We start from the raw sequence: 23,076 nt of genomic DNA on the forward strand, positions 1-23,076 counted from the left end.
TCTCTTCTCAACTAGCCAACTGGCTTTCCTTCAGGAACATGTGTGTTTCACCAGGGGTTACACCCTGATTTTCTTCCTTTATGACCTCATCAACTCAAATGGGTCTTCTCTCTCTGTCTCTCTGTCTCTCTGTCTCTCTCTCTCTCTCTCTCTAAGTTAAGATGGGAAGAAATTAAAAAAACATTAAAAGGGGTAAAGAATGTCACAGTGTGCTTTGCTCTTCACAGTAGCTTGTGTCTCCCCTTGCTTTTTTATTTTACTTTTCTCAAAGCCTGGTCATTTTGACCAGTTTGAAATTCCCTCAGATTTCCACCTTGCTCCTCAGCTGCTTCTCTGGGTTGGCCTTCTCTCTGTAAAGGAGCCAGTCTGAGGTAGCTGTCAATCAATGTTTGTTTTCCCCCAGTGGCGACTCTGAGAGCTTATTGACCTGCTGTTCTTAGCCCCTGGTACAGTGTGTGTTACACTGTTGGAACACCATAATTGGAACTCTTTGCCGACTTACAGAACTTAATTTGATAATTTGCTTTCAGGAGATCTGTGTTTGCTAAAGTCACTAGAGTGGATGAGAGGAAAAAGACAGAAGAAACACCACTCTGTCTTCAACTATACTCTGATGTAGTGAGAGAAATGGGCACTCAGTTATGAGAATAAGCATCATTGATCCAGAGCCAGGCATCTGGCCTATGCAATAGCTAATTCAGCCCTGTTAGAGCGGCTTGTAACAGCTGGCATGTAACAGCTACTGTGAGTTGGCTGTTTCCCAGTAACCCTTTATGATAAAACAGCAGCAGACTGCACTCAGTTTGACTCAGAGGCTGTAGTTTTCTGATTCTGGTCTAGACACGTGACTTTTTCTTCTTTAGCCAATAAAGGAGAAAGAGAAGGATGGTGTAAGAGATTGCGGAGCAGGGCACTGTGTGCAGAAGGTAAGCACACAGAGAAGACTAAGAATTGATAGGAAAGAAGGTGAGGGACGCAGAAGTTAGAGAAATGGGCTCAAGACAAAGCCAGTCTTGATTTTTCCTCAAGGTTCCTTTGCTGATCTGTAAGTGCATCAAATTCTAGACAAAGCTGCCCAAGCCCCTTCAGTCAGTCCCAATTCCACCTTGTGACTCCCTCAGGGCCTGTGAGAGAAGGCAGATGGAAGTTCCTGGTGCCTGGCCTTGGCCCCTTGCCAGGTCACTGACTGATGTGTAGCTCTGAGCTTGGTGCGCAGAGCGTGGTGCTTGTTGTGGGACAGTGGGACTTCTCCAGGAAGCCACAACGCTGGCACACATCCCATGTAGCTTGTGGCAGGTGACCCAGTAACCAAGCGACAAACAACATGTTCTCCATTTCTCTCTTCTCACCTGCCCTTCCTATACCATTGTTCCTCCAGGAGCCTCCCTCAGCAAGCAAGCATGTGTTCAAAATTCCTCTCGGACCTTCCTCTAGGGCAACTGACCTGGAAATGCAGACCTCATTAACCTTGTGGAAATTGTTTCTACCTGTCTGACCCTCATCCCAGTGACTTTTCTCTGGCTGTCTGGCTGTCACATTACAACTTTCTTCTTGTGACTACCTGGAGATGAGGATGGATAGAAATGTTTTCTTCAGAACCACCCTGGTAGTGGAAATAGACAATGATTCACTCTCAGTCACACAGGGTCTGGCAAAACATTGATTTATTCTTTCAATAATTTTAGTTGTAGCTGAAATCTTCTTTTTCAAAGGAGGTCTTCAGTTAGAGTGGTCAGATCACATTGACTCTGAGCCTTGCTCGGTTACAGTTATATTTGACCACTTTGCATGCCTCCGATCTCCTTATCATGACGTTTCAGTGGCTCTGGAACCACAGTCACATATTACATCATCACCACATGTGGAAAACTAAATCCAAGAGTAGGTACCAATTTCCCGGTGACTCACCTCATTCTTTAGAGGACCCCCTTCTCCCAGGTCACTCAAACACTTGCATTTTTTAAAAAAGAGATTCGAGACTAAAGTTATGTATTACTTTAAAAGCATGAGGAATCAGCAATCCTGTTTCTGAGTTTGCAACTTTGAGACCAGCGTCATCTGGACAGAAGTTTGCCAACTTGGAGAGTCTTTCCCTCTCTTAAGTCCGTCTGTAGTGAAGAGGTAAACTGGAACCTTTCCTCTGGCTGTGTTCTTACCTAACCCCCAGGAATAATTTGCTTATTCATGAGATAATGTCTGAGAAGCACTCTTGAGAGAAAGGAAGCAGATAAAGCAGGAATCGCCACGGCTGCTCTGTGGTTCCGCCTCAGTGCTGCTGGGAAACTGAGGAAGCTGCTTTCACATGTCCTTTACCCAGGTGTCTGGATGGATCCTTGCTCTTCAGAGAGACTGGGAGTCCACTGTTCCCTCTGGCCACACTTCCCCTTCTTTAGTCTAAGGAAAACAGAATACAAACTTTTAAGTAAGCCACCTAAGATCACTCTGTTTTTAGTGCCCAGATTGGGATTTCAACACGCAATGATGACACAGAGTCCCCTGGAACCTCTCATGCACATACTGTTCCACAATACAAAGTACAAAATAGCTTCTCCAGTGGCCCTGACTCCACAGAGCAGAGGATCTAGGGGAAGCTAATTAGGTCAAATAACAGCAGGATGAGTCCAGCTGTGGCAGGTAGAAGAAATTCTGCACCAGGCATCTGTAGTCATTCCTGGGGTTTTCTTTTCTTTTTTTTCCCCATTCCCCCAAACTCTGTTCACAACAAGGCAGGTGTGGTACTTTAATATCAGCACTTGGGAGGCAGAGGCTGAGGCAGGTGGAAATATACAAGTTTGAGGACAGTCTAGTCTAAAAAGACAGCTAAGGTTAAATAGTGAGATCCTATCTCCAGAAATATTAAATAAATAAATAAATAAAAATTACACAAACAAACAAATAACAAAAACCCCTCTGTGCTCAAGAACCCCTGCATGGATATGGGGCAGTAATAGGTATATTGTTGAATGGGGGGCTCCACAGTTCACCTCTCCCACAGGATATGATCAGTTCCTAAACAGCACACATTTACTGCTGTCCAGGAGACACACACGTTGGGACGATGGAAAGACTTTGTCTAGAGTCTTTTCTTACTTTTGCCTCACACTAGCAGTGAGATCTTGACCAAACCATGAGCCTCCATGATACAGGCACCATGTTAGTCGGGGATGAGGAGAAGTAATCTGAAGGAAAAGAATGACAGCCTAATAGTCTAAGGCTTCTCCCAGAATGCATCTTGATCTCCCTTGCCACTCTGTTCTTCATCATGAAAATATTTGTAGGACCACAGACAGAGCTGATACCTTGCACAGCATTCAAGTCGCAGTGAAGAATTTAGTAGCTCATAATGAATACAGTCATCCCTCAGTATCCCCAGGGTTGACCCCAGGCCCTCCTGCAGCCCTGTGAGTACCAAAGGTTTGGGTACCTTGTATGAAAAGGCAAAGTGCTTGGCTGTCACTGAGACAGGACTCCCATGCAGGTCATATCATCTCCCTGCTACTTCTAGTATGCACTTCATCATATGCTCTATGTAAACAGTTTCTTTACTGTGGTATTTAGACAGTGCTGGTGACTAGAAGGTTGACGTATGTTCAGCTCCCAGGCAATTTCTTTTCCAGGTGTGGTTGGTTGAATCAGTAGTTACAGAACTGTTGACTGGGGTGCTGGGATGTTGGAATGCTGCTGTACCATCCTGGATGCCCATCCTGGACATTTGGTGTGAGGATGATGCATGGCTGTTTGGTTAAAGCCACTGAAGAAAGGTTCCCATAACAATAATTATTTCACCAGATCACACGACAATGAATAAAAGATTCAAGAAGTGATTATACTATAGTTCATCAGTGATGGCCCTCGTGCTAAGTCATAGTGTGGCTTCATTTATTAGATAAGATGTTTTTGTACATATACAGTTAAAACATATGTGAATAATTACCAAATTCAAATAATTTGTATAATCTCTACATATGATCTACAACTTGACAATTATTCATATGTTGGAGTAGAACCACAAAATTATTCTGGATCTGTGTGATTTACAAAGATGGGATTGAATTTCAGTGCAGCTACTGTGGATACCAAAATAACCGGATGTCCAAGTCGTCTGGATGTTTTGTATTAAAAGAAACAATAGAAAGCACTTCAAGTCCTTGAAGGTTATGATGGAGCAACTTGAGTTCTCATAGGCAGTTATGACCAGGTGTAAACCTTTAAAGAACTAGGTAGCTAAAGGGACCCCTATGCTAAGAGTCACTGGTCTATTTCATCTTGGAGAGACAGATTTACGTGTCCTCCAAAAGATTTTCAGAGTGGTTGTGTGCATAAAAATCTACTGGGGAATACCTTAAAGTAAAAAGGGTGCTGCAAACAAACAACCAGTTTGCAACCCAGGAGAATCAGCTTCATTACTACAGTAAGGACCAAAGGAAGGGAACTGCCCACACAGAGGAAACCTGGTCCAGGTCCCACTGATGCTCACTTATGCAAATGAAGGATGCCAGTATGCTCAGTTATCATTGGTCATCTTTAAGTAAAAAAGGGTTGCAGTCACACTCATGCTTGATTGGCTTACACTGACGAATGTCAATAGTTCCTACATCTCTGGTAGTTCTTGACAGCACAATTACATCTTTCCACCTGCTTATCTTGGTGGCTGGGGAGAGGACCATAGCCAAGGAAGGGAGGCAAAGCTGAAGTTTTCCTTTAGAAATAGGGTATACATGGGAGCCTGAAGTCAGCATGTGGTCAATGCTCCGGTCTTAACTTTAGTCACAGCTGGTTTCTTAGGGCAGTTCTTAGAGATTCAGCTTTATTTAAAGTTCACACCTCTACTCATAAAACACCCAAATGTCAAAAATCTTTGAAGGTTCAAATAGAAGAAAAGTTTTTTTTTGTTTGTACACACACAAATAAATAACTAGGCTTCACCTCTGACCACACAGCACCATAAGTGAGTTTGAATGAGGTGATATTGAGCTAATGAAGTGCCTTCAAGCAATGCACAGCTCTGTTCACAGTAATGAACTTCATGAGCCAACACAATCAATAACAGAGTTCATTGAGTTGAACTCTTGGAAATTATTATTGAAAATGTAAGGATCACAGCACCAAGGAATTGGAGAGATGGGTGTAGTGTAAGCTGCTATAACTTGACAACTTGAGTTTGGATCCCTGACTTCAAATGAAAAGCTGGGCATGGAAGTCTGCTTCTGATTTCCAGACCTAAGCAATGAAGACAGGAAGATCCTAAGGGTTCCCTGGCCATCTGGTCTCAAAGGATGAGATGAAGAGTACTAGAAGAACATATCCAAAGGTAGCCTCTGTACTCTACACACAGTACTCAGGTGAGTACCCTTCACCCCAGCCATAAGCATAAACATAGCAGGCATGGACAACCACATACTCCACTGCCCCAGCCTCCACCATGTTTGACTCCAGTTATAAGGATGCACAGGACTCCAGTGGAGCCAGATTGTGTAGAGTATGGTAGTTCCAGGTAAGCACACCATCTGTAGCCAACAAGGGGGGAGAAGTAGTGACAGCCTTGCTCCAGGAGACAGCATGTTTCCTTTGGACCAGAATCCCCTCAAATACAGGCCAGGAATCAGGGGTGTTTCTGTGAAGAACTATGGTCTCTCAGCAACTGCTGTCCTCCTTAGCCAGCTACTAATGTCACAAGCAAAGACCTTGGAGAGAGAGGGGGCGACAACAGGCTCTAGTTCTACTCTCTTTCAGCCCAGAAGTGTGACCCTATCAGGAAGCACACTAACACAATTCTGAGGACACACTGGCTATTTTGTTGAGAACAAAATATACATTCGTGTAGCAGCCACACAGTACAAACTGATTTCTCTGTGCTGGTTTGAATAAGAATAACTCCTTAGGTTCATGCATTTAAATGCTTAGGGAGTGGCATTATTTGGAAGGATTAGGAATTGTGGTCTTGAAGGAAGTGTGTCATTGGGGGTGGGCTTTGGGGTTTCAAAAGCCCAAGGCAGATTCAGTGGCTCTCATTCTCTGCTGCCTGCAGACTCATATGTAGAACTCTCAGCTCCTTCTCCAGCACCATGCTGGTCTGCATACTGCTATGCTCCCTGCCACACTGATGAAGGACTAAACCTCTGAAACTGTAAGCCAATCCCAGGTCTCTTCACAGCAATAGATCATTGGCTAAGACAATTCATATAAGTCAAACTGTCTTGTATTTAAAATTGGCATGGTGGAATATAAAGGTGCATGGTGAAACTCATGCTAAATTTAAGGACCTAGAAACATATGAAATGGCGAACCAAAATAATATGACAATTTAAGATGGAGAGAAAGAGCGAGGGAGAGAGAGAGAAACTGTGGGAACTCTGTATAAAAAAGATGGCTTTTATTTTAGGATTTTTAGCTACACTTTCATTCCTGCTGTTTGAACAAAGGCCCTGAATTTTATTTTGCAGTAGGGACTACAAATTATGTAGCCCCCCCCCGGACTCAACTGAGATAAGAGAGCAAATATGTTATAGTGACTTTAAAATTGTCAGTGTTTTGGGGATATGTAACATTAGAATCTCAAGTTTTGGAAAAGATCATAGGTTGGAGTTAGAGAAATGAACAGCACTTTAGTATTGAAGATTCTGCAGCTTGACTGAGACTAATTAGAACTCTGTAGTTGAGACAGTTGAAATGCTACAGAGTCATTCATTGCTCACCTCCATGCCTGATCTAATTAATGTCTTTTTGACTACTGAGAAGAAACTTTGCTATGCATTCTTAGAGGACCACTAGTTTTCACCAGCCTGCCACTGAGAAATGTCATCAAAGGCTTAAACCTTCCCTTGGTTTGCTATAACCTGCCCATCTGATGCTCCTGGTGTATTTGGAAAATATCTTGATTTATGAGTCCTTTTGGTTTCTGTGAATCACTTCTTTTTTGGAAGATGTTATTTTCAGGAACCTGAAATTCATGTGCCTAGGTCATAGTCATTGTCTTTGGTTCAAAGATAAACTATCCTTTAAGACTTTTTGAGGCAAGATCTGTGTTATATATCAGTAAGACATACTCCAGATGGGTCATTAGTTCTGATTTCATAGCTCATTTTACTTTTACATGCTTGGATTTTCTAACTCTGTTAGTAAGATATGAGTAAAAATACTTTGTTCTACACTAGAAATGGGTAAATGATCCTTGGAGCTTCTGAAGGCAATAATGCAAGGAAGACAGGGTACAGGGACCCTCACCTGCTGAAGAAGGAGGGGCACAGGACTCTTGTCTGCCAAGGGATTCTGGGGCGCTGCCCATTCTTTCTTTGTGAAATGTTCTTTTTCTCCTCATCTAGACAAACTCTTTATCTATTTAACAAGTATTCAGTGTCTATACTAGACCCTATCTTGTTTTAAGTCCCTGGGAGACGACGAGGAACAAGGCATAGTGTGGAGCAACTCTCTGATAATGTCATGGTCACTCTGCAAGATGCAAGAAACATCACCTACCTTCTCCAGAGACTGGACTCCTCCAGGCCCCTTCTGATTTCTTAAACTTTCCCTTAAAGCCTAATATTTTTTTGCATACAGGTTTTTACTTACTTAATTATTTATACTTACTGTAGATGTCTGTCTGTCCTTAATGAACGAGCACTTTAAGAAGGGAAGGCCGTGTTGTTTCTGCCCACTGCAACATTTCAGAGTCCATCAGCCTGTCTTTGGCTTCCAGGAATGCTTGCCGAGTGTATCTAGTTGCAGGCTTTCTCTAAAGGTAAGAGGATTTTTAAAGGATTTCAGCCAAAAGGTGGCAGTGCAGGGAAGGAAGTAAAAGAAGCTCCTAACTGGCCACCTCCACAGTTCCTGACACATAGCTGAATCTCTTAAGAGGGTAAATGAATGTAAAGAGCCTGCCTTTACTAGGAATATTAACATTTCTGTGACTGTTAAAAGGGGTCCAGACAGAGTTCCAGATCTACATACCTGGATTCTAATCACCCTGAAGCATGTACTTGTTCACCATTACAGGACTAAGCTAGTAGGACAAGGGCACACAGCGTTTTTCTGTTTCTGTGGTTACATAGAAATATAAAGTCATTACATTTCATGGCTAAATGATTTCCCAAATTCCAGCACCTTCTTATGAAGTGTTCTCAGCATTTGCTAAGCTTTTCTGGACAAAAAATGATGTTATGCTGACAGCTTCTTCCAAAGCTTCAGGAGCAAAGTCACAGAGTATATCCAGGCAACCCCAAGATAAAATCTGCTCATGATTCAGGTTGTAAATAATGAATGGTGGTTTTCATATTTTAGCATAAGCCACCTGGGTGCCTATGATGCCCAAGGCTAGTCACCAGCTTTACCACTCCACCTCCCCCACAAATTCACATTCTTTTTTTCTATGTGTTTATTTTACTACAAAACAAATGTATGTTTTCTGATGAATCTCACCGTGTGTGTGTGTGTGTGTGTGTGTGTGTGTGTGTGTGTGTGTGTCTGTAATGGAGTGATGGAAGGATGCTAGTAAAATACAATTCATTTGATAGTAGTTTTTGTTTTGTAGTCCACTTTACAGATGAAATATGGGGCCATTGCCTTGAGGCATGCTAACTAGTTGGAAGGATATTGTACACATCTGTCAGGTGGATGACTTTTGAAAGTTCTTGAGGAGCAGGCACAAAATCAGCAACCAGCTTCTGAGTTGGGATCCGAATTATATCATATACTATAATAAAGGTCATGATGTGAATTTTCTGCAGACCCAGCAGAAAGTTTGTACAGATGTCAGAAAGAATGAATTTCATTGCTAATTATTCCGTGGAAACTTTGTGGGGTGACTTCCCAGCAGAATAGAACAAGAGTATGTCTCCTGCAAATGATTAGAGACTGTCTAGGTCTTTAAAGTTTGAGGACCTGCAAAATACTGCAGTTGTAAATCTTAAATTGTTCATCTTAAAAAATTGTAGCTTCACAATTCAGAGTGATCTCTTGTTAGTTATAGAGGGTTGGCTCTAAGTCTCACCCATGCACAGCAAAATTTGAGGGCCTCCAAACACTTTATATAAAAAGGCATAGTACTTGCATGTGCCCCATACACAATTTCTTGCTTTAATCTCTAAATTACTTTTGATATCTAAAATGGTACAAATCACGGGTATTATATTGCATTATTTAAAAATGAAGACAAGCAAGAAGCATGTATCTGTTAAGTACAGACATAAGTCTCTTTAAAATAAGGAAAAAAATGCAACTGGTGGTTTCTAGCTATAGGTGCTTGGTCCAGTCCCCATGCTTTCTTAATTACAAAAGTCAAACCCTGTGTAGCCCTTAACAGAACTAGTTTACAAATGTGTGCTTTCCATTAAAGAAACAATGCAATTATTATGAAAACACAGCAATGTGTACTTTAAAATATAACACTGGTACACAGTAAGGAAAACACATCATCAGCGTGAGAAGGCATCCACTTTCCCTTGGCAAGGGGCGTCACATTCTCCACAGGCTGGGTGGCGCCAATGGATTTTGGCAAGGTTCACTGGCAGAAGAAAATGCCAGGTTGACAACTTTCATTTTTCCCTGTAGAGACACTGCTTTATAAAGTTAGCTTGTGGACAATAGCTGCCCTGACTGGGGACCTTTTAAAGATGCTCATAGAACACCTGAGAGGATGAGACTGGGAGAGATTGCCTGTTGGATTGATAGAGGAAATTAACATCTGAGATGAAGATTACTTTTCTTTTTACAGACGCTGACACATATACACATATACTAACAAATACACACACACATATACAATATATATATGTGTATTGTATGTATCAAGTAGTATATTCCAGGCTGTTGTTCACATATCCTGTGAAAGAGAAGCTCATGACCAATCAGAGGCAGGTGCTGATGACTAAAAGAAATCTGTAGAGTATGTATATGTTGTAGTGATGCTTCTGGAAGGCTTGCCATTTCGCTTTCTGGAATATTTGCTAGTCTGTGAGAAGTGGTTTGGGAAACTGCTAAAAGAGCATTTGAGTTCTAGGGTCTCAGGAGGCGGTAATTGAAGATTCCAGTCAGTGGGGTCACGTTGAGCTTTGTGTCTGTGACAGTGCTTCAGATGTTAAGCCTACCCTTCCACAGAGCAACTGAATCCCTTCTTCACTGTGGATAGTGGGAGAGGCAGACATGATGTACTGGAAGCTGACCAACTCTGTGGTTTCAGGATCACTAGGATAATGCTTTTCTGAATGACATTGTCAATCAGTGCAGCACCAAACCAAATTCAAAAAATACTAAGTGGGGCTGAAGAGATGGCTCAGCAATTAGGAACATTTGCTACTTTTTCAAAATACACTTAACTAAGAGCTTACAATCTTTCATAATATCCATTCCAAGGGATGTGGTGCCTGCCATCTTCTAGTCTTCTTGGGTACCAGGCGTGTACGTGGTGTGCATACATGCATACAGCAAAATGTTCATATACCACTGAGCCATCTCTCCAGCTGAAGGGTTATTTATTTTAGGTATATGTCAGTGAGGAGGCCTAGATAATCTATTGAGCCCTGGGCAGTAGATCAGTACTCATCCCGAGCATACACATGGACTTTGGACTCCCATCCAACAATGAGAGATGCACTCTCACCCTGAACTCTTGGGGGAGGGTCTGGGCCCTGCCCTGGATGAAATGACAGACTGTGGACACCCCCATGGAGGGCCTCACCCTCCCTAGGGAAATGAGGGGATATTGGGGGGTTGGGGGAAGGGCATGGGAGGAGGGGAGGGAAATGGAGAGGGACCTGGAACTGACTTGTGAAGCAACCTTGCTTCTAATCTAAATTTAAACTTAAAAATAAACAATAAAAAATGTTCATATACCTAAAATAAATAAACCTTCTCTCTCTCTCTCTCTCTCTCTCTCTCTCTCTCTCACACACACACACACACACACACAAACACACACACACACATACAGACACACAGAAGCTGTGGATCCTGGTTTCTCTAAGCTCTGCATACATTTTCCTTATACATGTAGCAGTCTGTATTAGATAGATTTTATTATTTTACTTTTTTTTCTAGATAAAGCAGTCAAGCTCCCAAATCACCAATAGTAACCAGACAAAGGCAACATTACCTACCAGTCAAGGCCCAGCTATGAGTTTATTCCTTTCTTTGTGCTAAATGTGCAGCCTAGGATGACAGCAACATGCCTGGAAGTGCTGTGTAAGGTTAACCTTCTTCCTCAGCATTGGCAAAACCAGGGCTCAGGGTCAAATCACAAGTTCATAGGCTGTGAGTCCTTGAAAAATAATGGTCTAGACAGCAGACCCTACTCCCTAAGGTCTGGGAGATGATGAGTGGAAACAGTAGTTGTAAAAATAGTTTCACTGGCTATTGATATTTATGTAGCAGTCAGTCTATGTGGAAATTCAGCCCCAGCGGGTAGATCTGGTTTGGTGATGATGGTCTGAAATGCAAGCTTCTGGGTTCTGATATATAAATGAAGTCAGTGATTGGTTCTCTAACCTGACTGTATGTATACCCAAGCACCTGAGAGTCTTAAAAACACATGTCGTCTGGACACACACCAGACTAATTGAATCAGGGTTTCTGGGAGTGTGGAGATGCCTATTAGGATTTTCACACAACTCTCCAGGCAGTTCCAACAGTAGCCAGGACTGAATACTTCTATCAGGCCTTGTCTAGACCCTTGGAACTTGCTCTTCATGGAAGATGTTGGAAGTCTAGTTGGTAGCCAGTGTGGCAGAGAAAGCAAGAAGTGTAGTTGGTAAGACCTCTGCCAGCCCTGTTGTCTCTGTGCAGGCATCTCAAAGTAGTGATTTTGAGAAAGGTAGACAATCAGTGGTTTAGTAAAGCCATAAGGAGCATGGAAAATATTCAGAGGAAACAAGATGTGTCCCTTGACACAAAGTTAATCTACCCTAGTCAGTACCCAAGAGCAAGCTATGCTACAGTGCAAAACACAGAACCTTTCTTGGTAGTTTAGGCACTTTTCCTTTTCTCAGGCCTTACTTTGGGGCTCTTGCCTGTATGTGGGGTTTCCTTAGGATGCCAGCACTCACACACATGGTCTAAGCTACCAGGCATCTTCTCTTGGCTTCCTTTTTAAATTTCTCTATATTAGAGAATTGATGAAGAAACCTGGACTCGAGGTGAACGCTTACTATATCTCAATAGAGATAGATCCATTTATAAGGTTGAAGTGACAGGATTCTTGTATCTAAGAACCAAGAACTGCCCACTTTCTGTTGAACCACCCCATTGGTTGACCATTCCGACCCTTACAACCAGCACAAAGTGTGAGTACTTCTGGGGAGATGATATCAAATGCTTTCTATCACTCAGATCTCACAGTCCAGAGTGGTTCTCAATATATTCATATCCATGACCACCTCCCTCCTGGTCCTGAGAGCTCTCCAGGGCATGCAACAAAAAGACTCGATTCTTACATATGAAACCGGAGACTTGGGCACACAGGAGTCTCCTACCTAGACCCAGTCTTGACTATGTCTAAATGGGGAGGTTATTAGGAGGAGAGGCTATTAGGAGACCATTTGGAGCATTATCATATGAACGGTATTCTCTTGAGAATACCAATAAGCAAGAAACAAAGCCATGATAAAACGATAGTTCCCTGAAGTACCCAACATAGGTGCATATCTGAATCTCCACGCTCAGTCTGAAAAAGACCCAAGATTACTCAGAACCTGTTCAGAGTAGCAAACTTCTTTTTAGCTTTGACATGGGTAAGGTTCTGGATGAATCTGGGTTCTAGATCAACAACAGCGAGTAGTGTGGACATAGCAGAGGTGATAGACCCACCAAGTCATCCAAGCTCTTAGCTATTGCTACAGGTTTGTACATTGCTCCCTTAGGTGTTAAGTAATTCTCTGGTTATAGGCTTGTGGCCTCCACACGAGGACAAGGATAGGATGGCAAGATGTACAGGCAGAGACAAAATTTGAAGGGCTACTAGTCTGCGAAGCCAACAACTGCAGTGGGGCCCAGTCGCTAGTCCAGTGCTCTGTGCGAACCCACCCGGCTGGAGGCCTCCCGCTAAGCTCGGGGAGCTGCAGAGATGCGCCCCACCTCGTCGGTGAGCAGTGCCTACTTCTCCAGGCACGCAGGGGCGGGCCCGGCGTCTCTCGGAGCCGCTCGGAGCCGCTTTCCCATTGGCTCTGGGGCATGTCGGTCTGGGAGTGAGAGCTTGCAAAGTTTCATTGAAGGAGGAGAAGCGCGCGCCCTCCGGGGAGCCGGGGCTGCTTGGCTCCGGAGAGGCTGCTCGACCGCCGGGTGGGGACGCCAGGACATCTTCACGGTTCCTGGGCTTTCTTTTCTAACTGAAGTCGCGGCGGTGGCGCCGCGCTCTGCGTGATTGGGTCTTGGTCTCTGCTCAGGCTCGCGAGGTTCCTCGCGGTGAGGACTGGACTTAGCATCCCGGCAGGCTGGCAGCGCGACCCCGGCGTGTTGAGATGGTTCTGCGCGCCCCGCAGCTGGCGCCGGGCTCGCCCTGGCCTAAAGCTGGGGGGCGCTGAGGCTGAGCGGAGCAGCGAACTCAGCAATCCGTCCCGAGGCCCAGGCTGCAGGACAAGGCTTCCAGAGCGCAGGGCCGTCTTTAGCGCACTGGGAGCGCCGCAGTCCGCGTGGGCATCGGAGCCCGGGCTGAGCTGCCCAGACACGCTGGTTTCTGAGGGGTTCGGCTAGAAACTCTTAGTCCTCCCTGAACGCCGCCTCTTGAGCAGGCAGAGGACAGCTAGTTTCCTTCATCCCTTCTCCTTGTCGCCCCATCCCTCACCACTGCCAGAGTGTCCCTCCCTTGGCTCCTTCCCAGGCGACCCCTGAAGCAGCTGCCGCTGGATTCGATTCCACACTTCATGGGCGGGCCACAGGGGCTAGGGCGCCTGGCTAAGTGGCTGCGAAGAGCCCGGTGAGTCGCCGGTCCAGTCCGTCGAGCGCGCCATCGGGGCAAAGAGCGCCTCGGCAGCCTAGGCAATGCCAGGGTGGCTACGAGCCGCAGGTCGCACGAGGCCCTAGGCAGGTATGGACCTGACATCCCAGCTCTAGGGACCCCTGAGTGTCGCCCTACGGCTCGGACGAGCAAGGACCCACGACACAATGGCTTCGGAAGTGGTGTGCGGGCTGGTCTTCAGGCTGCTGCTCCCGATCTGCCTGGCAGTAGGTGAGTGTGTGTGATTACGGAGGTGGTGAAGGAAGACAGAAGGGGTCCAGAGCCCCGGGATTCGTTTATGGGAGCCGGCTGCGCAGTCTATGTGGCAGGGGCTTCAGACATAGGCTGTCTGGAGTGTGGCAGCCTGCACTCTAACTTGAGGATCTAGGGCGCAGGTTCAGGGTCCTTTTTAGACAGTTGGGGTAGCCAGGATTGTCTGGCTGTGGGAACCCGTTCTGTTGAATTTAGTCTCTCGTGGACTTCCTTTAGAGGAGTGGTGATGTGTGTATAAAGGATGCTAAGTGGGGCTGGGAAGCGATTGTAGTCAAACGACCAGACTGCACTAGAACACTACTCACCTCCATCACCAGCACCAGAACCACCTCCACCAGCACCAGCACCAGCATCATCAGAGTCCCTAGATGCACACACAGAACATTGTACAACTAGGAGGGACTCAGGCCATCTCTCTTCCAGCAACCAGACAGGAAGAAATGAACAATTCCAATAGTCGTGAAAAAAGGAAACACCAGGCAGGAGGAACTGCCTTGATGGTTCTCTATGTTACCTACACAACAACCTCTATTTACAACAAAAGGCGCTGGGTGCTGAGGTTGTAGAACTCCACCAGACTGAATCCCACACTTGCTGTGCCACATTTCTCCAGGTGTTTAAAAAAGTCAAAAGTGGGATCTAAGTCACACCCTTGGACAGGCTAGATTGAGAAAATCTCTTGGGGAGCCTCACTGAAACTCCGAAGGAGCACGGTGTCCTCCTAGGTAGCTCTAGGGAGTTAGAAGAAGGTGTTAGGTCTGAAGATCAGAGCCGCTATAGGAGGGCAGGAGTCTGCATGTTTTTGCACTGAGTATCACATTCAATCCTGGTGCTAAAAATGACAGAGCTCCAAAGCCTGGCTTTCTCTCTATGGGCACCAGAATACAACACAGTATCAAGTTGTATTTACAAAGAGATCCTTGTCTTTCCACAAAAGGAAACTTGTTTTATTTGTTGTTGCTGCTGTTGTTTGTTTGGTTTGTTTTTGTATCTTGATAGAGTTAGGGGACTGGGGATTACATTGGTGTTAATTTGTTGCTCAGGAAATTGAAATCGAGTTCTGGAGTTTGGATGTCTGCAGGAGTAACAACGTTAGCCAGAAGCCTCTGGGAGACTTAGGTGCCAGAAACCAGGGCTCTGGGAGAGGAGTAAGCCACAAGGCACTCCACCAGGTGCTTCTAGGAGAGAAGCAGCAGGACAGCCAGGTGTTGACCTGAACTGTGAATTCCCAGGTACCAAGCAGCGCCACTTGGGCAGTGGTTATTGTTATGATGTGCTGGAGTAGTGCAGCTTCCTCAACGTCCACGTGAACTTCTCTCTCTACTTGTTTTGAAAGCAATTTGGAAAAGGTTTTCTTAGGTGCGTGGCACGTAGGTGGTACCACTGTTTCTGTATCCTGTCTTTATGCACCTAGCTAGCACCTTTCCAATTGGATTTGTTAACTGGAAGTAAGTTAGGTCCCAAGTTAACCAGGCACTTTTAGTTTGTTAAGAGGAGGGTCCTTGGGTCAGCAGCTTCCCCTGCTCTGCAGTCTTTTCACTTCCCCCCTGCACACTGCCAGCTCCTTCCCTATCTTTACCTACTGCTCTAGGTTGTCTAACCCTTTGCCTGAGGCAGCAGTGACTGTTGGAAGAGTTAAACAGGTGGCCATCTGCAACCACCTGGATCCACTCTGTGGAATGACAGCAGGGAGTGGTCCCTCGATTGATTGTCATCTTATCTAGGGTTGGAGCCTCTGCAGGACTCAGCTCACTGCCCCCTTATCTCCAGGTCACAGTGTAGAGTCATTCCCACTAGGTTTTGATGATGCACTACTGAAGCCCTGTAGTGGGACAAATGCACCAGCCATTTGGAGGAAAGTAATATAGTACAGCGGCTCCAGGGGGCCTGGGGCAAAGCAAGGGCACCGTTCCAAAGCTGTGATCCCAGTTCCACCATGCCTCCTCTTTCTTCTACAACCCTTCTCTGCAGTGTCCAGATTTGCTAGTTTGAGCCAAGGGGTTGGCTCCATCTCAGGATGCAGATGGAGTCTGCTCTGAGGTTGGGACTTTCTTGGGAGGAGCTGGACTTACAGGGCCACAGGAATAGTATCCCTGGCTCCATCCAGCAAGTTTCCTGGACAGCTTAGTCAGCCCAGGGGAGTTGGGGAGGCCACGTCCCAAATTTCCTCCTTCCTCTGCACTCCCACACCTTTGTGGGTTAAAGAGATGTGGAAGCATACTATGTAATTGTGGATATATGAGAATATATAAAGCTTAGTGTATGAATACACGTGGATATGTGTTATATGAGGGTGCAAGATGACATAAATTAACCTCAGGGTGTGTGTGTGTATGTGTGTGTGTGTGTGTGTGTGTGTGTGTGTGTGTGTGTGGCATTAGTTATTGGTGTCCTCAGCTCAGCCTGTAGTGTGTGACTTCTACTGGCCTCCCAAAGTCTTACATTGGAAGAGGGAAAAGGAGAAGTCCCTAGATGGAGAGAGAAGAGCCTCTGGTGAGGCTCACACCCTGAGTCCCTTATTCGTTGACTGCTACTTAGGAAAGATGACCCAGGTCCTGAGATGCATGGTACCCTGAATCACTACACTCTTAGGAAAGTTGGGTAGAAATCAACTTTCAAGGTTATTGAGGGGTTTTAGGTCTGTTTGCTCCCAAGGTGACACTAAATCAAATGTTCACATTTCCCTAATATCCTGGGCTTGGAGAGCACAGTGACCTGCTTGCCATTAGAATCGATTTTGCATTTTCTCCATCTATTTTTATATCTGGGCGAGGCAGCCTTCAAAGCCTATCTGTTATAGAAACTCACATACATTTCCTTTAAACCTCCTTCTTTCCAGGATGTTGACATTTTCCTGCAAAGTCTCCCACTCTCTTCAACTAATGGGTGATGTTGAAAAATAACTGCCTTTGTTGTTTAGCTGGGTACTTAAGCTTTGTTTTTTAATTGAAGAAATTAAAAGGAAAGTGGTAAGTGATGTCAGGCCACTTTTGTGCAGGTGTTATATGTTAGCAAATAAACCAGACTATGCTAGAATATGCCAATATCCACAATGAACATCTGTTGATAGATATGTCCAGCTCCTTAGCCTCTAGACATGCTAGATATCTCCAGAATAATCTATGACCACTTGCTAACCACTTGACTTCTTTTATGTGCACAACATAAAAGAGAACAACAAACTCTTCTATAATATGCCGTCTCTAGTAATTGCATTAATAGCTGAGCATTGATGAGTACTCTACACATATATTTTATGCTTGTTTTCTTTCAGTATGATTCCAATTACCATCCCATGCTTTTTATTTTCTTTCTGGTACTGAAGACTGTGGCCAGGGCCTTGCATATTCTAAGTCCAGAAGAATTGTGCCATACTTTAGCCTCCCACTTTTCTTGAGACAAATGACTTGAGGTTATCACAGGGTTAGGAGGGATTAGGATGTGTCCTAGTTTGGTTTCTGGTACTGAGATAAACTTCACCACCAAAAGCAACTTGCAGGAGGAAAGGGTTTATTTGGCTTACGGGTTAAAATCTGTCATAGAGGGAAGTCAACACAGGAAACCAACACAAGAACCTAGGCATAGGAACTGGATCAGAGACCATGGAGGAGTAATTCTTATTGCTTTGTGCCCCTGGCTTGTTTAGCCACATTTCTTAGACAGTCCAGGCTCACCTGTGGTGGGGATGGCACCACCCAGATCAAACTGGACCTTTCTTCATAAATTAGCAATTACAAAAATGCCTCACAGACAAGGCATACATTAGCAATTAAGAAAATGCTTCACAGACAAGGCCACAAGCCCATCTAAGAGAGGCAAATCCCTTTTCTCAGGTGTGTCTAGGTTTGTGCCAAATCAACAAGAACTAACAGCTGGATTAAATTTGTGGCTCCTTTTGATATGTGTGTACCTGTGGTTATTAATGTTTCTTTTTATAGAACATTTTGACTATTAGAAATCATTTTGAAAATCGCAATGTACATAGTCCAAAAATTACAAATGAAGCTTTTTTAAAAATGTACTCATTAGGAGTCTTTTATGTGGTTTGTGCTGGCCTGCTGATTGCTGTTATGATAGCCCTCAGGGGCAGGGGTTTTAGCAGAACTGAAGGATTCATCAGAAGCATTTAAAATACTTTTGATTTTGGTCACATTTTCTCAGCCTGTTTATGACTGTTAATTACTCCTAGAAATGAAACACTTAAGTCAGTGGTCCTCAACCTTCCTAATGCTATGACCCTTCAATACATTTCCTCCTGTTGTGGTGACCCCCAACCATAAAATTATTATCTTTGCTACTTAGTAACTATAATTTCACTACTGCTATGAATTGTAACATAAGTATCTGTGTTTCACAGATGACTAATGTGAAAGGTCATCGAACCCCACTATGGATTGTGACCCACAGATTGAGAATGACTGACTTAGACACTTAACAAAACATTTCAACCCAGATGAGCATGAGTGACTGTCACTGGAGATGTGGGGGCTGAATTTCCACGTGGGTACCTTACTTTGCAGGAAGTGTGTTTAGTCAGCGATAGAGACTAGCATATTGACTTGGACTTCACTTTTGGGTGAGGCCATGTTGCTAGTTGATCATAACCTACCTGCAGCCCTTTCTATATGATTCTAGAGTCATTTTTGTTGTTTTTACTGGTTTCTTCCTGTAAACCAGAGTCAGGAGCACTGTCTTCTGGGGTAGAGTGTGCACAATCACCAGTGTCATGCCTAGTGAACTGAGGATTCTGCATTGCATGTATGAAGCCAATCAAGAGAGCTGGCCTGCCTACTCAGAACTCCCAGAGCAGCAGGAAGTGATCTGGGCCACTGGGACGCCATGGGAAAACTAGGATTCACAGCAAAGCAACATAGTCCCTTTGTAGTGTCAAGCCACAAAGATTAGCGTGTTTGTGACAGGCAGGGTTTTTTTTTTTTGATTTTTTAAAAATTTAAGTTAGAAACAAGCTTGTTTCACATGTCAATCCCAGCTCCCTCTCCATCCCCTCCTCCCCTGCCCTCCCCACCAGGTCCCCAGTCCCCCCCCCAATCTCCACTCTGATCCCCAGGGAGGGTGAGGCACTCCATGGTGGATCTCCAGTGACTATCATTTCATCCAGGGCAGGCCATAAGCCTTCCCCCAAGAGTCCTGTCTGAGAGAGCATCCCTCAGTGTGGGATGGGCACTCAAAGTCTGTTTGTACGCCAGGGATAAATACTACCCAAGGCTCCATAGATTACCTAGGCCTCCTTACTGACACCCACATTCAGTCCCTTGCTTTCCACACAGCCACCAATCTGGGGTCCAAGAGCTCCCCCCTTGTTCAGGTCAACTGTTTCTGTGGGTTAAACCAGCCCACTCTTAACTCATTTGCCCATCAGTTTTCTCTTTCTGACACTGGATTCCAGGAGTTCAGTTCAGTGTTTAGCTGTGGGTATCTGTCTTTGCTTTCATCAGTCGCTGGATGAAGGTTCTGTTTCCCAGACTCTCTGGCCATGGGAATGTAGGCTGGCACTCCCCTGATTCATATCTAAAATCCATAAATGAGTGAGTACATACCATGTTTCTCTTTTTGTGACTGGGCTACCTCACTCAGGATGGTTTCTTCTAGTGCCATCCATTTGCCTGCAAATTCCAAGATTCCATTGTTTTTTTTCTGCTGATAGTACTCCATTGTGTAAATATACCACATTTTCTCTATCCACTCTTCAGTTGAGGGGCATCTAGGTTGCTTCCAGGTTCTGGCTATTACAAATAATGACAAGCAGGGTTTTAAATGGTCAGGATTTTCTCAACACATTAAAGCAGTATTTTAGATACAAACTATTTATTAAGTAATGTATTCTCCCCATGATTGTTACTATTTGTTTTTGTCTTTGTGACAGTGTGCTCATAGTATATTTGATGTAATTTTATTTTATTCTTTTTAGTGTGAATCTTTCATTTGTGGTCTTTGTACTGCTAAGAGTTAACCATCTTTGAAGTTAAATAGTGGCAATGTATATATGGTTATAAATCTTTTGTACAGATATTCAGGAAAACTTAGAATAAGCAGTATAAGCATATCTAGACATTTAAGAATGATTAATAGGGGCTGAAAAGATACTTCTGAGGTTAAGAACACTTACTGTTTTTTTAAGGAACTAGGGTTTGGTTCCTAGCACCAACATGGGCATTTCACAAACATTTGTAAATACAGTAAATACAGCTCTAGGGAGACCCAATACCCTCTTCTCGACACCATGGGCACCAACACTCATTTACACAGACACAGACACAGACACAGACACACACACACACACACACTAAAATAATTAAAAAGAAAATAAGCCTTAGAAAAATAGAAAGTAATAACACTATGATGATACTATTTGTGTGATATATTAGACAACATTAAATTTTGTAAGATTTACAGGCTGATGTGGGACCAAGCAAATAAAATAAAGAAAATGTTCTATTTGGATGGAGACTTAACTGTGCTAGAAAAAAATTAAGATTCTTTTTCAGGGTTGGGGGTTGAAGACGTTGCTCAGTGATTCAGAGCACTTACTGCTTTTCCAGAGGATTGAAGTTTGGCTCCCAGCACCCATGTCAGATGGCTTACAACCATAGTAACTCAAGCTACAAGGGACCCAAGACCTCTGCTGGCCTCATCCGGTACACAGGAGCAAGCCCCGTACACACAAATAAAAATAATATGTTTTGAAAAAAGAAATATTTGGCTATCAGCATTGGTGTTTCTTGTACTTCTCAGTTTTTGCAGGGTCACCAGACACATCATGACAAGGCACAATCGTAGAGAGGAGGAGACCCAAGCACATGACCTGTGGGGAGGGCCAGTGACTCAGAGCTTTGACTAATTCCGGAAATGTTAAACTGGGTGTCACAGAGGAGCTGATTAGGGGACCCAGCACATTTTGCTCAGCTGTGTGCCCAAGATTTTGTGAGGCTGAGGTCTGCGCCTGCTGAGCATGCCTTCCACCCCTGAGCAACACCTCTAGTTCATTGCTATCAATAAAGAGTTTAAAAATTTTAGAGCGGTGACACAACTGTTTTACTTTTTTTTCAAAAAGTTTTGAAACTGTGCTAGTTAGCTTCCTGTCTCATCTGAAATGACAAACTCCTGTGATTTCTGTTTCTGTATTTGTTCAGTTGTTCCTGTGGCACAAGGATGTATCAGACATAAAATGATGCTTACTTCTTGGTGGCTAGAAAACAGAAACAGAGAGAGGGAGGAGCATGGTTCCTATATCCCTCACAAAGACGTGGTCTCAGGGACCTAACTTCCTCCAACTAGGCCTCCATCTACTAAACATCCTTGCATTACCCCCCAGTTAATACCTTTGGGGAATATTCTAGAACCAAAGTAGAGTACATAGCACAGTTTGCTAGTTTAAGGTGTTTTCAATATCTCTTCCATGATACCCAGTTCCTTTCCTTCCCTTGTGGTTAGGATGGTAAAGCTTTGTGGTTATTACCTGCTGGTTTTAAAATTCTGCTTTGGAAACATACCTAAAAGTTGGATTCTATTAGTGGATGAACACAGTGGCATGCTTTTGTTTGTGAACTTTCAAATCTTAAGTACTTTTTATAAGAATGTGTGTGTGTGTGTGTGTGTGTGTGTGTGTGTGTGTGTGTGTGTGTTTTCAGCTGGTGAGTGACTGGTGTGATTCTGTCAGTCATCTTGGGTTTAAGAAATTTTCTTATAAAGTATCTGTAACCCACACTGAGGTGATTGTCCCCTCTGTGTTGTTTCAAACTTGAAAGGCTACATCTTGGTTAACACCAAGCATCACCCCACCATCCCTTGCAGGCTTCTCTGCTGTGTATAGGTTCTAGATCAAGAGGGTAGTCCAGGTGGCCCTTGGCTCCTTGAGCAGCACATTTGTAATGAGCTTGTTGTCACTACCAATTGGCAAATGCAAGTCCTACCCACAAGTGCCTGGATTAAAAGTGTTGTATAGCCGTGCCGTCACTGTTTCATTCTGGTCCACAGGTGTGAACTACTCTGCAGCCTGTGGGTCCTGCAGCAGGCAGAGCCTCAAGCTCTCTTAGCCTTTCCCTATCTTTACCATGTGTACAGCTGATGTGTATCCCATGAGTTGCTCAAGGGCCCCCAGTTGCCATTCTTCAGAGGAGCGGGCTTACAGCTTCTCTTGCAGCTCAGGTCTTCTTTTGCCTGAACCTCAGTCAAATCAGGAAGACCACTGCTGTCTTCCCCCATCTTCAACATGGCTTCCCCATGATCCCCTAAAACTCTCATTCCTGTCTTGTACTTACTAGGCTTTTTTTTTCTCTGGAGTCCTCTTATCCAAACAGGTTTTCCCAGTGTAATGGAACGTATCTAAAGCCAACATTATTCTTCTCAGATAGGAATGAAGAAGTCTGGAGTAGATTACAAACTTGGAAGATATAAGACCTCATCTTATATCAAGGGTCCAATGCTTTTACTTCCGTGTATCACAATTAGAGAGGGAGTGACTTCCTCTGAGTTGGGGATGCTTCACTGTATTGTCACTGTTGGGTTCACGAGGCAGTGCCAAAGCCATGGAAGGCCAGGTGCATTATTTCTGTTGATGGAGAATGGAGGCAAATGGGAATTGGGAGGAGTTCTACAACATCCATTGGTCATGATGGTTTTTAAGTGAATAGACAGATACCTTCTGAATCTTGTCTTGGTCTCTAATAAGTGAAGGATATCTTGTTCACATGAAAAGTCTAGCTTGAATCAACAAAACATAGTCAGAGCTGCAGCCAGCTCGCAGGCATGAGCAATTCACACATCCAAAACTGCTTAAAGGACTAGGAGGGACCCTGCTGGGAGACAGTTACAATTGCATTTTGCCCTTCTTACCTTTGAAAAACAGGTCTCCTCATTTTGAG

General features: G+C 44.2%; 1 protein-coding gene across 3 annotated transcripts in view; it reads left to right on the forward strand.

Annotated features, from left to right (window-relative positions):
• The first annotated feature begins 13,153 nt into the window (after positions 1 to 13,153).
• Piezo2 (piezo type mechanosensitive ion channel component 2) overlaps positions 13,154 to 23,076 on the forward strand; it is a 342,822-nt gene continuing 332,899 nt past the window's right edge. Inside the window, exon 1 of one of the 3 annotated variants that reach the window (XM_040741718.1) lies at positions 13,154 to 14,152. In XM_040741718.1, the coding sequence (XP_040597652.1) occupies positions 14,089 to 14,152 (64 nt within the window). In that variant the 5' untranslated portion in view covers positions 13,154 to 14,088. The remainder of the gene's footprint in view (positions 14,153 to 23,076) is intronic. The other 2 variants (XM_040741719.1, XM_040741717.1) reach the window with 2 other exon arrangements.

This window comes from Mesocricetus auratus, unplaced genomic scaffold, assembly GCF_017639785.1.
Source record: "Mesocricetus auratus isolate SY011 unplaced genomic scaffold, BCM_Maur_2.0 Super-Scaffold_6730, whole genome shotgun sequence".
Taxonomy (NCBI): domain Eukaryota; kingdom Metazoa; phylum Chordata; class Mammalia; order Rodentia; family Cricetidae; genus Mesocricetus; species Mesocricetus auratus.